The sequence below is a fragment of the Ictalurus punctatus genome, chromosome 20 (genome assembly GCF_001660625.3).
Source record: "Ictalurus punctatus breed USDA103 chromosome 20, Coco_2.0, whole genome shotgun sequence".
NCBI classification, from domain to species: domain Eukaryota; kingdom Metazoa; phylum Chordata; class Actinopteri; order Siluriformes; family Ictaluridae; genus Ictalurus; species Ictalurus punctatus.
The window spans coordinates 13661002-13674352 of NC_030435.2; the positions used below are offsets into that span (position 1 = coordinate 13661002).

At 41.9% G+C, this 13351-nt stretch overlaps 1 protein-coding gene across 2 annotated transcripts; it reads right to left on the minus strand.

The window, feature by feature from the left end:
• Window positions 1-235: 235 nt before the first annotated feature.
• scg2b (secretogranin II b) lies at window positions 236-3124 on the minus strand. 2 transcript variants are annotated; one of them, XM_017495046.3, is made up of 2 exons: window positions 2998-3124; window positions 236-2402 (listed from the first exon to the last, which is right to left on the minus strand). In XM_017495046.3, the coding sequence occupies exon 2, from the start codon at window positions 2395-2397 to the stop codon at window positions 622-624; it is 1776 nt and encodes a 591-aa protein (XP_017350535.1). In that variant the 5' UTR covers window positions 2398-2402; window positions 2998-3124; the 3' UTR covers window positions 236-621. The 2 variants fall into 2 exon arrangements, with proteins under 2 accessions (XP_017350535.1, XP_017350536.1); XM_017495047.3 differs by lacking the exon at window positions 2998-3124 and adding an exon at window positions 2520-2619.
• Between the last annotated feature and the right edge of the window lie 10227 nt (window positions 3125-13351).

Below are 13351 nucleotides of genomic sequence, written 5' to 3' on the forward strand. Positions count from 1 at the left end.
AGTAATGACGAAAGCAGCTCTCCATTCAGGATTTCACAGGCGGTGTGGTGCGGAACAGCACACTGGTGTCACATTATAGTATAACATCTGGATTTTTTGGGGGTTTATTTGAGTATCTTCATTCCTTTTAAAGTTAAATGTCAACATGTCGATATAAACAGTCTTTCATGACACGGTTTTAACCCGTATTGAACACACTGCTCATGGTTAATAAGTCAACACAATACAGCGAGAGGAAAAAATAATACAGTAATGCTTTATTAATCTTTGAGTCATTTCACACTTCAGAACAGGTACAAAATGACTGAGAAACGAGGATCACATCCACCTTTGTCTAATAATGATATAGCTCATACGATAGGACCATACCAAGCTCCGAGGTGCTCAATATAAGGGCACATCATACTAACGCACGTTGCAAAAATACACTTGAAACACTAATAAACCAAAACAGACAAAATGTCGTTTGCTCTTGCACGTTTGTATACGGTATATTATGTACATAATATAGAATTTCATACTAAAGCACTTAACGTTGGTTAATCTTGAGGAAATAGAGGCATTTGTAAAGGAGAGGGATGTGGACAATGTTGTTCCGTTTTGTTTTTGTTTTCTTACCCACTACATACCAGCGACCAGTTTAGTATGATGCTCTTTCTCTCCTTCAGTGACCGACTCGGGGATTTGCTGATCAGGCTGCTCCGGTATCGCGATCTCGGTCGGTGTTTTTTGCTGCACTTCCGCTTCCTCCTTCCCCTGCGTGTCTCTTTTGGCCGGCGCGCCCTTCCCCGTGTCCACCTGATCGAAGTAATCTTTCATGGCCTCCTCGTACATTTCGTACGGAAACAGTGCGTTAGAAGAGTCCACGGCTCGTTTGCGGTCTGATGAACTGGTATCGGGGTACTCGGTTAAAAGTTTGGCGGCAAGGAACGTGGCCACTTCGTCTTCATCCACCGCGTCGTCGTAATCATCTTTCCGTTTGCTTGGCGCTCTGTTCAGCTCCGACACCGAGAAACTCCCGCGTCTTCCGCTTGGCGAGAAATATCTTGACACGGGCGTCTTATATGGTCGCGGTTTCACGAAATATTTGGCGTTCTTGTTGGCCAGGTTTCCCAGACCCAGGACCTTTAGGATGTCTTCGGTCTTGACGTCGGCTGGAATGTCGCTTACTGTGACTTCCGGTTGGCGTCCGTTGTAATATTTAATGACGCGACTCCGGTAGCGAGGCGCGCTGGGTTTTCTGGCCAGCTGCGGTTCGGGTAGACGCTGCTGTTTCCGAGTCTCCTCCATAAACAGCATGCCGACCAAATCCTCAGGCGGGATTTGGAGCTTCATAGACACGGCTGAGAGTAATTGTTTGATCGCCCGCGGGTCGAGGAGAGAGGGCATGTTCAGCAGTCTTCTCCTTCCGCTCTGCGCGTCTGTCAACTCTCGCTTCTGCGCCTGATCGGTCATTTCCAGCACCTTCAGTAAGACGTAGTCCACAAGTTTTGTGTCGTCATCTGCGTTATCGGTGGCTTCAAGCGCAGGAGCGGCTCGTCTCTCGATCACTTCACGCGCCTCATCGCTGTCTTCTAATCCCCTGTCAAACTCTTCATGACTGCCCTTAACCATCTCCTCGGTCTCGACCTGCTCCTCTAACGGCACCCATTCCTCTCCCCCGGCCACGTCTTCATACGCCAGGTTTCTGGGCCTGTACACGTCCTCGTCATCTTCATCCTCCTCCTCCTCCTCTGCGTCGTCTCGCTTCAGGTTCTGTGAGTTAGACAGTTTCCCCAGCTCTTCGAATATGGAGCGCATGTTGGCGAGACTCTGCGGCGTGTACTGCTCGTCCAGGTCCTCCGTGGCTCGCTTGCTGTCCCGGACGTTTTCCTCGTCTTCAAACATGAGTGGATATTTCTTGTGAGGCCTCACCACGGCGCCGTTCTCGGTCGCGGGACTTTGAGCGTCAGTCGCCGGCCGCCTGCTCTTGTGAATGCGGCGCTCGGTTCCCGAAGTCAGTGCGCCGTCTGCGCTTTGCTCGAGTACCCTGAGCAGAGCTCGGACCCATTCCGGTGCTTTATTATCAGGCCAGCTGGCGGCGTCCTCGCGTAGTGGCGCGTCCTCGCGTAGTGGCGCGTCCTCGTCCCGAAGTGAAGCGAGCTGCACCAGGAGCCGGAATTTGTCCACTTCGTCGTAGTCTCCGGTTGGACCTTCGGAGTCATCGGTGCGCCGTTTCAGGCTCTCGATATACTCCAAGGCTTTGATCATGTCAGAGTTAGGGCTCAGATATGCGTCTGGGTTGCCGCTGCCGCCTCGCAGCCGGTGGTGACGGGTGACGGACGCGCCATGAACAGCCACGGAGTGCAGGAGGGCGACCAGGACAAGCGCGGAGAGCTTGCTTAATGAACGCGTCATGCCGCCTAAACAAGGGAATAACAAACAACGAGAAAGCACAGACTCAGACTATATGCCCGTTAACACCACAGCAGGGTATCGGGAATGCAATCATTTACGCTAAACCAAAAATTAGTACTCACTTCAGGCTGCTAACGGCACGGCTCAAAATGTGTGTTAAAGTGCTGTCTAAATTATTTATCCCCCCCACACACACACAAGATCAGGCACTCGGAGGAATCCTGAGCAGAACTGAGCTGTGTAGCATCATAACATGTTTTTAAACCGCTACAGTAGCCTGGTGGATGACTCACACACCCCCACCTCTCCACCGTTGTCAAGGTAACCTTTTACTTGTGGTTACCGTCACTCAGTTACAGCGATATTTCTGTTATTTTTGTTCACTGCTAGCTATTGTTTTTTTTGTTTTTTTTCCCCCCCTGCACGTCGTTGAATACAATAGAAACTAAGTTAAATACGTTGAATGAATGTAATGATGAGATGAGGTCCAGCTGAGCCACACTGATACAATCAAAACACTAAGGTGAAAACGAGGTTCTCCATCTTTGTTATTGCAACTTGCATTGATTCTTTGCACAAATCAGATTCACGACACCTTACCTTTTTTTTGCGAGGTAAGAGCTCAGAAAATGGATGGAAGCGAAAATAGCATCTCCCCCGTGCTCGTCTTTTGCATGCGCCTGTAGGCTCCCGTTTCAGCACCGGGACAGCTCCCTCGCGCGCTATATGAGGCAACAGCTGACCGTGTGCGTCACAGCCATGCACGTAATGCACGGTCCGGTCCACATCTCTCTGATTGAGCCCAGAGAAAGCTCTTACTTAAAGCCTTTTGATACTTTTCTCTGATTTCGCTTGCTTTATTCATGAAGCTGGTCGTCTATTTTTGTTTCGAGGTGAAGAAACCGTGCAGTGCAGTGGAGGGAAAATTACTTTCCTTCAGTCAGACAAGTGATTTTTCTCGCGTGACGCCTAATGCATACAACCTGAGAGAACAACACGTGTACATAAGTGTTTAGACATAAGAAATTGTCTAATGCTAGACAAAACATGGCATATGGCATATATTTTTGAACAACTTCACGGCTGTGTGTGTGTTTGAATGTGATTCTATAGTATGTGAAGAAAACACAGTTAGATCTACACTGTGTTTTCATTCTGACGCACGGGAGTCATGGAGTTAAATCCTCTAGCGATGACTCACACACACACACACACACACACACACACACACACACACACACACACACAGAGCGACAGAGTCGTTCATCCTCCGCAGTGGGAAGAAAGCTAGTGATATATTCTGTGGTGATGACCGAGTCTCTCACTCTGCCCCATCGATAGAATCTCGGCATGGATCAAGCAGAAGTTATTACACAATCCTCGTGTCGACTATTTTGCACCCCATCCGTCTCGAAGTATAATGATCTCTTTTAAATCCAAATACAGTTCAAATATCTGTACTCTGCAGAAAAAGTGCTCCAACGAAACTCCTCCCTACTGCTTGCTGTAAATAGTCAGTGTTCTGACTTGCATGTTACATATAGCTTAATAACCAAAATAACAGGATGGGGTGACTAGTGAAAATTCCCAGGTCACCTCGCTGGAGGGGATCCTCAAAGGCTTCAAAAAGTTTTTATTTTGAAGAGGTGAAATGGAAGCCCATAGATATTGCCTTGGCATAATTCTCTGGCTTCCTTCCACCTCCCAAAAACATGCCTGTAGGAGGACTGGCAATGCTAAATTGCTCCTAGGTGTGAATGAGTGTGTGTGTGTGTGTGTGTGTGTGTGTGTGTGTGTGTGTGTGTGTGTGTGTGTGTGTGTGTGTATGTGTGTGTGGGAGTGAGAGAGAGAGAGAGATGCTCTGTAATCCCATTCAGAGTGTATTCCTGCCTCACACTCAGTTATTCTGGTATAGGGATAGTGGTTACTGAAGATAAATAAAAAAATATAATATGAAGCGTTTTATTGGGCTGCAGCATACCCTATCTGCAATAACACTCACAGGAATTGTGTAGTGATAAGCAATGTGGTTAGCTAATTTAAACTTAATTGTAAACTTTTGGCATCAATTCTAGGTGTGGATTCTGACCAATTTATACATAACATGTTCCCAGGACCCTGTGTATGTTGTGGCCCAGTGCCTTTCTGTAGGGAAGCGATGTCTTCTGGAGGCTTTACATGACGATAATGATGTAATATTTTTTAAGGACAGAAAATTACGGGTCAACGTTTCTCCTATTTTCCTCACATTACCACTTCAAAGCACATTACAAGAGACGCCAAGGTTAAAGCCCTGTTTACACTAGTGCATTTCATTTTAAAATGAAAACGATCCTTGTCCACACTGTTTCAGAAACAATCTCCGTCCACACGACACGACCAATAACGTATGTCACATGGCCATTCATGCACACTGGGCATGCACATACAAGTGTAAACAGGAAGTTGGTTGCTAGTCCAAACCGATGTTCCATGTAGGGCTTACACCGCTTGATATGAGATTTGTTGCTGATTGCACTAACTTGAGGTCAGTAATGCAGAAACTAGACTGCAGAGCAACCACTGCCCCACTGTTGAAATGCAACAATATTATAGGAATATTATGACAATATTGTAGATATTTCATATAATTGAACACATGGAAACACCCTACAAATGCTTACACAGTATGTGGCACTATTCATCCATCCATCCATCCATCCATCCATCTTCTATACCGCTTATCCTACAGGGTCGCAGGGAACCTGGAGCCTATCACAGGGAGCATGGGGCACAAGGCGGGGTACACTCTGGACAGGGTGGCAATCCATCACAGGGCACAATCACATACACATTCACACACCCATTCATACCTATTCATACATTTTCAAACCATTTTGATCATGCAAATTTTAATTAGGGCTAAACACATTCAAGTGATAATAAAGAAACCATATTTGCCTAATTATTGGTAGGCTAACTGCTTTGGGTCAGAAAAAAAACTATGTTGGCCCCAGGACACCACTTGCATGTATGATAAAATATCCAGAGTTTAATAAACTCTGTATTTGCTAAATTTACTCCTCCAAAAACATTTACAGTCAGAGATTCCGCAACCTTTGATCTAATCAATGCAAGCACCTCCTCCTACACTTCTAAGCTTTTTTTGTACGTGCATATCTGTTTACAATATGTGGTCAAACCCAGTCTGTGCTGTCTGAGCTCTGGGGAAACGAGAAAAGGGTGAAGAAATTGACATGACTCACCAGTGCAAAGCTCTGAGACCAATCACTCTTCAGCAGAGGAATTAGAGACACAGTGAAATGTTGCTTGAATGAATGGGGCAAGATAAATCTGTTGTGCTCGAAATAATAAAATGTTTTATTGACAGTATATCAGTATATCTGTGCTTCACTTATAACATTTCATGTGTATAGTAGAGTTTTACTAAATATATTCACTCAGAATTATATATCAGACCCATAAATATTACTGGGATGCTATTACACTTATGATATGGTCCATGATATTGAATAATGTTCTTGGTTTCAGACTCAATTATATGAATATATAATACATATATATATATTCAGGGGCCCCCATGTTGTTACACATTAACATGACACAACTCATAGTCATCATTTATTGCACCTTTCACTATGTTTTCCTCATTTATATGCATCATTTTAAAATTCCTCTCATGCCAAGTCAGTTCATTTCAGGCCCAAATCATGGGAATAAGAATGACTCACATGCATTGTTCTCAATGGAACTGATTATAAATAGCTACTGTGGAGGTGTTGTTGTTGTTGTCATGTTTTCTGCCTTCTTTCTTTCTTTCCTTTTTTTTTTAGACTATAATGCATCTGATTGGCAGAGCTGTGTGTGGGAGGGCCTACTGGGGATTCTCTTAACACAGCCAGGATTTGTGTTAACTCTCTGAAGCGAAGAACAGATGGAGAAAGCAGCGCAGTCTTTTTGAATAAGTCCTTAAAAAGAGTGACAGAGTGATTAATTAGTGTCAGTTGCCAGCCGATTACGGGGTGCCGATTTATCCAAACACAGACAGTGACTAGAAATTTTGTCTTGTTAGTGACTGAGTATGAGATTTACAAAAAAGAGATATTTCAGCATGGAACACCCAGAGCAATCAATCTAATCTTTGTTCTAGAGAGATAAGCTAGCTAATTAGCAGTACAGTCAGCAGAGGCAGTAACAGTGCTGTCATGGTTACACTGCGTGTGGAGTGATCCTTTCTTTACATATCAGCACCAGCTTGTTTTCTGAAAAAAAAAAAAATGGAAACATGAAAAAGGCTACAGTGTGAAAGTGGGTGGCATGGTGGCTTAGTGCCTCGCACCAACAGGGTTGAGGATTTAATTCCTGCCTTCGCCATGTGTGTGTGTGTGTGTGTGTGTGTGTGTGTGTGTGTGTGTGTGTGTGTGTGTGTGTGTGTGTGTGTGTGTGTGTGTGTGTGTGTGTGTGTGTGTGTGTGGGGAGTTTATATGCTCTCCCAGTGCTTCAGGGGCTACGTCCCCCAGTCCATAGACAGACATTTTTAAATTGTGTGAGTATGCACAATTGTGCCTTATGATGGATTGGCACCCTGTCCAGGGTGTCCCCCACCTTGTGCCCCGAGTCCCCTGGGATAGGCTCTGTGAGACCCTGTGTAGGATAAGCAGTACAGAAAATGGATGGATAGTGTGAAAGAAATTTTTTTGTTGTAATTAACATGATTATTGAGTCAGGATATCTATCTATCTATCTATCTATATCTATCTATCTATCTATCTATATATATATATATATATATATATATATATATATATATATATATATAGTTCCAGAGATGTTCCAGAGATGCAGTGAATAGTCCTGAATTAGTCATTCACAGTCAGTGATGTATCCGGGGAGGCAGGTCAAAGTTGGCAGGAAATTTTTATGTGTATGTCATATGCTACCTCAAATGAGTTAAATGTCATCACTTTTAGGCACAAAAACAGAAACAGTCCAGCAGTGTATCAGGAGAGAATGAAAGTGTGCAATGGTCTGATATTATTCTCTCTGAACAACACTTACGGCTGTAGTCACGTCTGAGCTCTGAATACTGATGTGCACAATTTCGGTATTATCTCCTCACTATGTGTGCTTAACTCTGAATATGGCCCTATGTATTCACCCTGTGTTCATTTTATAAGGCAATGTGGGGTTATTGTTATCGATGTACTGTGTATTATGAGGTATTATGACTGAATAATAATGTGTATCATTTCACATTTCTAGCTGTATATTGCTTTTTGCATCTTTATTATTATTATTTATTTATTTATTTATTTATTTATTTATTTTATTTTATTTATTTATTTTTACCAGAAACTAAACCTACCTTGTGCCTTCACTTATTGACCATTTTATCAGTGTATACTTTCCATGCAGGTGCACTTTGTAGGCATACACTTACTGAGTCTAGCCCATTTGTTGCTATGTGCTATCCACTTATCATGGACTAGAGAATGATAACATAAACTGTACATGGAAAACACGAGCTCTAAACCCACAACACTGAATAACATGGTAGCAAATCTGTTAAAAACAGCTAGTAAGTTTACACTCTCAGCATCACTGGTGTACCTGACAATCAGCACCAATTCAGCATTACAGCTTTGCTGAGTATTATCCACAACCCAAATAACATCTGCTCAAATAACAGGTGTATACTCTGGGCATGTGTTCTACAATAAACTGGCAACCCAGGGTGTGTGTGTGTGTGTGTGTGTGTGTGTGTGTGTGTGTGTGTGTGTGTGTGTGTGTGTGTGTGTGTGTGTGTGTGTGTGTATGCAGTTAAGCTACACTGGCATGCAGTCTCATCATGCATTCCCCTTGCTTAGGCTGTTTCACCCTTTTTGTTAAATTCTCTCTCTGCCTCTTTTTCTGTCTCTCTTATTTCCCATTTGTCTCTGGCTCTGTTTCACTTGCTCCTTTTCTCAAATGCATTTCCTTCCGGAAGTTAGACCATTGAAGAAGGGTCCATGATGTGGTTCCTGGAATGTCAATCAAGAGTAGCCATGTGGCACTCAACAAATGTCACTGTTTAAACAAAAGCATCATCCCACAGGTACAGCTAAGCTTCAACCCAAGGCTATGTGTATATACAACAGAGAGAGAGCAAAATGGGGGGAGGGTAAGGTATTAAAAAAAATACCATGCAGTGGAGATGACTCATGGCTAAGGGGAGGGCAGAAGCATAGTTGGATGAAGGGATGTTTTGTGTGGTTGTGGTACCTGTATTTGTATGTTAATGAAATATAAATTAACAAATCATTATATTCATTATACGCACAGACAGATGACTATGTTCCTGTGCAATCAGCAAAACAGAAACATGCACCTTATCAACACAATGCATCTTTTTTCCCAGCTCACCCTTTGTGTCCTTCTCACTCTCTTCATGCCTCCCTCTTGGTGCTGTCTCCATGGTGATCCCTATCCTTTCTTCTGTTTTCTGTTTTCTATCATCTTCTCGTCCATTGAGAGGTGAACTGAAAGACAGCAGCAGGTGGATTCTAATGAGGAGCATTATTCCTCTCATCTCTCTCTCACTCTCTCTTCCCTCTCTCTCTTTCTATAATTTGTTTTTGTATCTCTGTTATTCTCTGTATCTCACCATAATCTCTCTCTCTCTCTCTCTCTCTCTCTCTCTCTCTCTCTCTCTCTCTCTCTCTCTCTCCCTCTCTCTCTCTCTCATGTGGGAGATAGACAGCACCTAGCTGTCAGACCTGATGCGTCATTTGTGATAATGTAGTGCTAGTTGTTTAGTAAAGTAATCCGTCACTCCAGTGAACTAAACTTTAATATTGATGTTACATTGCTACCACTATTTTTTTTTTTATATGTATGTATATTCCTATTATCTCATTTTCCCTTTTCATCTACATGCATACCTCATGTTTCGATTAAGGGTTCAATGATTTAAAAAAAATATTTTGGTTGTTTGTTAAATGCACACTTTTTTTTTCTTTTTTTTAAAAACCTGGTCCTTCACATTCATACCTTCATGCACCTTGTCTCTGTCTCTCCATTGCTCTCTCTGACTCATGGGCTGTCTGTGACGCATTTCCTTACGCATGCAAGTGCGAGAGAGAGAGAGAGAGAGAGAGAGAGAGAGAGAGAGAGAGAGAGAGAGAGAGAGAGAGAGAGAGAGAGTCTGGAGAAAGCACTGTCATTCACCCTGAGTAACAGCCTTTCCATCTTTTTAATAAGGAGCGATGAATGATTCTTAGTGACCAGTCCAAACCAGTCATAGTTCCCTTGCAACCCTGTTCTAACTTACTACATTATTTAATAGAAAATACTCCAGAATCCTATATAGCATTCTTGAACATTCCAGATGTTTAGAGAACGTGGTTGGAGATCTGAAATAGTTCATGAACAATTCACAGTCAGGCGTTAAATTGAGATTTCAGAGGTGCTTTGTTTTTTTCATGGGTGCCAACAATGTTGGACTATGCTGTTATATGGAGTTCTCAACATTGATATCATGAGAATGTGATTAAAACAACAATATTCAACATTTCAGGTTCTGTGATTAAGGGCTTATTTCATCTATTACCATTGAATGGTCTGTAATATGAAAAAAGTCTCAGAAAAACATTTGCCTTATAGTCTAAAATCGCAGATTGAATCCTGATGATGCCACAGACGTCCATAGCTGGGAGGCAACGGAGCAAAATTGGTTGGGTTCTCAGGGTGTTAGGGATGACACACTACCTCTCCTCTGTCAATCACTGCAACACTAGCCAATCATGGATGTCTGTGAGCTCATGTATGCAGAATTTCCTCTGACTGTGTTATGCCGCTGCCATAAGCCCCAGTTAAAAAAAGATGCAGTTGGCTTGCTTCACATGTCTCGAGGAAGCACATGCCAGCCTTCACCAGTTTCACAAAGATTTTTCTTTTCTAATATAACTATCATTAAAATATCAAATAACAATCTATTTTGGCACAAAACCTGTAGGCCTCTGTTAGACATCTGAAGATCAGGAATTTCATTTAGCATGATAACGACCCAAAGCACAAAACCAAATCGGCAAAGGAATGGCTTCATAAGAAGAAGACATTTTGGAACAGCCCAGTCAGAGCCCAGGTCTAAATCCTATTGAAAACCTGTTGAACGACGAAGAGAGCTATGTACAGGAGACCCCCTTGCTGTTTGATAGATCCGAAGCATTGTTGCCAGGTGGAGTGGAATCAAACTGCCAAACCAAGATTCACTTTTTCATATTTTTTCCCCCTAAAATGTTTCTATTTGTTTTTCCCTTGCATTTTGTTAGTTGCTACTGTATATCACTATTAAAGGTGGAAAAAAGATCTGACATGATTTATCTAGCTTTCATTTTTACACTACAAAAACCTACAATTTTAACAAGGGTTAAAATGACACAAGATGGATTCTCACTGAGAATGGTATGTATGAGGTTCATTCAGTTATTGCAAACATGACTGATTTGTTTGGCAAATCTTGTCAAGGTTAACTCCCACTCAGAAATACAGGACCATCTTTATTTTTCCCCACACACAGCTGACACTGCATAGCAATTAAATGCCCATCACAAATGCCAAGGCAGTCCAAGTAACACCTAATCAGTAGTGTATGTGTGTGTGTGTGTGTGTGTGTGTGTGTGTGTGTGTGTGTCCTGCATTGTTTTAAAGCTTAAGTTTTCGCACCTTTTAATGAGTCCTTTTCATGGTTATTTCTTGTGGCGTATTGGGAGAGAGATGAGAATGAACTTTGTGAGGCTGGTATTGCGCAGAGGGAGATTTTCTGTTCATTAAAATCACCCACATTGTCTGTGAGTGTGCTACCACCAACACATTATACTGCAGAGAAAGTTTCTGAATTCTCTCAGAGCATGAGCTAGAAGCAAAAATACCATAATTCCATTAATGATGTATGCTTAATTCTAAGTAGGTACACGAAACGGAAACACGGTGAGGAAGCCTGCAGAGTCCCATTAGAGAAAATTTGAAGCATATTCTACCGCCGATCAATAACTCAAACAGTGAATGTGTTAAAATTGCTCTAGGGTCTAAGGTAGATCAGCAATGAACCGAGACAAGGCCTCGTTTTTCAAATGAATACCTTTGAACAAATATTTCCTCTGCGCTACCTTTTCTCAGATGACACCTCATTTTCATATTATGTACGTGTATATGTGTGTATGTGTGTGTGTGTGTGTTTCTGTGTGAAGCTATGTGATGACGCTGTTTGGCTCGCCTGTAGAGCTCTTGCCTCCATGCTCCCTCCTTTCCTGAGGAGTGGCTATAAATACCTCACACTGATGATTCATCTACCAGACGTAATAATCTCCCCAGTGTCCATGACACACACACACACACACACACACACACACACACACCCTTATGCAGAATTAGATCCACAGTAGCTCTTGTTTAGACATCCTTTAGATTGTTTAGTGTCAGTTGGAGGTTAAAATTTTGCTTGCAGTCAGAAAAATTAGGATTCTTCAGTAGATAGTAGTGAATTATGTCTGAGTTGTAGTCAGGGGTCCAGGTTGACATGCCTTTTTCTGTGTGTATTGACAGTGCGAGCAATACTGAGAACTGAGTTTCACCATTCAGACCTGGTATTAACATGTGTTGTGCTTGATTGCAAAGGAGCAGTGAATGGTGTCTCATGATCAGATCACTCAGATCACTTGCAGATGTGATTCGGGATGTGTTCTGTTCTATTTGTTCTGAAAACAAAATACTGATACATTATTAGGTGTTTAATGTTTGACAGTGTCAGGTGCTCGTGGTAGATTTGGCAACCCTGCTACTGACGCAGTGTGATCACAACTGGACACATTCAAGACACATGAAGATACCAAGCGTGAATGGTTATTAGTCTCGGCTGTCCATCCAGAGCAGTGAGTTAAACGAAGCCGTGAGCAATCCCAGACACTTCTGCATGATTCTTGTTTATTGCTGAAAATGTCAGAATGTGACTAGATAATAACACAAAGGGTATGATCTCTTTAATGCAATTTTGATACAATTAACTAGAACAATCTCTAACATTTTGGAACATCATTATAAGGCCTCTTATAGGATTCAAAGCAGATATTTTTGCATATTTGTTGCTCATTTTTTTAATGATATGAAGAACATTCCAGTGCCATTACAGAATGGTTATAAACATCATCACTAGGCACTTAAAAATAATCACTAGTGACATTTTAACTGAGTAAAAATGGGTTATTTTACATAAGACACATTAGTTCCATCAAGAATTATTTTCCGAAGGTAATATGCACAGGTCATGTGATCGATATTTTTGCCCAGGCTTTGATGCATTTGATTTTTCCTAGCTAATCTTCATGCCCTGCGGGAAAAAAGTATATACATAAGTATAATTTTGAGAGACTTTTACTTAAAATTGGAAATTAATAATCTCGCTCAAGCACATTTCTGAGTGTTCATGTGTCATAGTCCATCAGTCACTGTTCCAGACAATGTATTGTGCTTAACTGTATTTTAAATTCCTATAAATTGCGTTTATATCCATTATATGCCTTGTGCAATTAAAAGATACACCCTCTTGTGAGTCAAACCAGAGAAAGCTTAGCCAAAGTGCTAATTCTTAATTAGCCATGTTTCATTTTTGTTACATTGTAATGCACAGCTTTTGGATCACACAAACATATTCAGCCAATCCTTATTTGTGCAATCTTTGAAAATGTAGTTGTCCACCACAGAATAATGGAGTTGAAATTAAATAATGATTATTGAGTGCAGACTCTCAGCAATAATTTGAGAGCATTTATACGTGGTTCCCCCCCCTTTTTTTTAAGGGACCAAAAGTAATTTGATAATCAGTTGCTCAGCCTTGTGTGTGTTATTCCCTCATGATTTCACTTACAAGTAAGGTCTATAGTTGATTTGAAATTTGGACTCTGTTGCTGTTAACTCTCAT

Coding starts and splice junctions, on each gene's coding strand:
- scg2b (XM_017495046.3), bottom strand. CDS start 2,397: ATGACGCGTTCATTAAGCAAGCTCTCCGCGCTTGTCCTGGTCGCCCTC.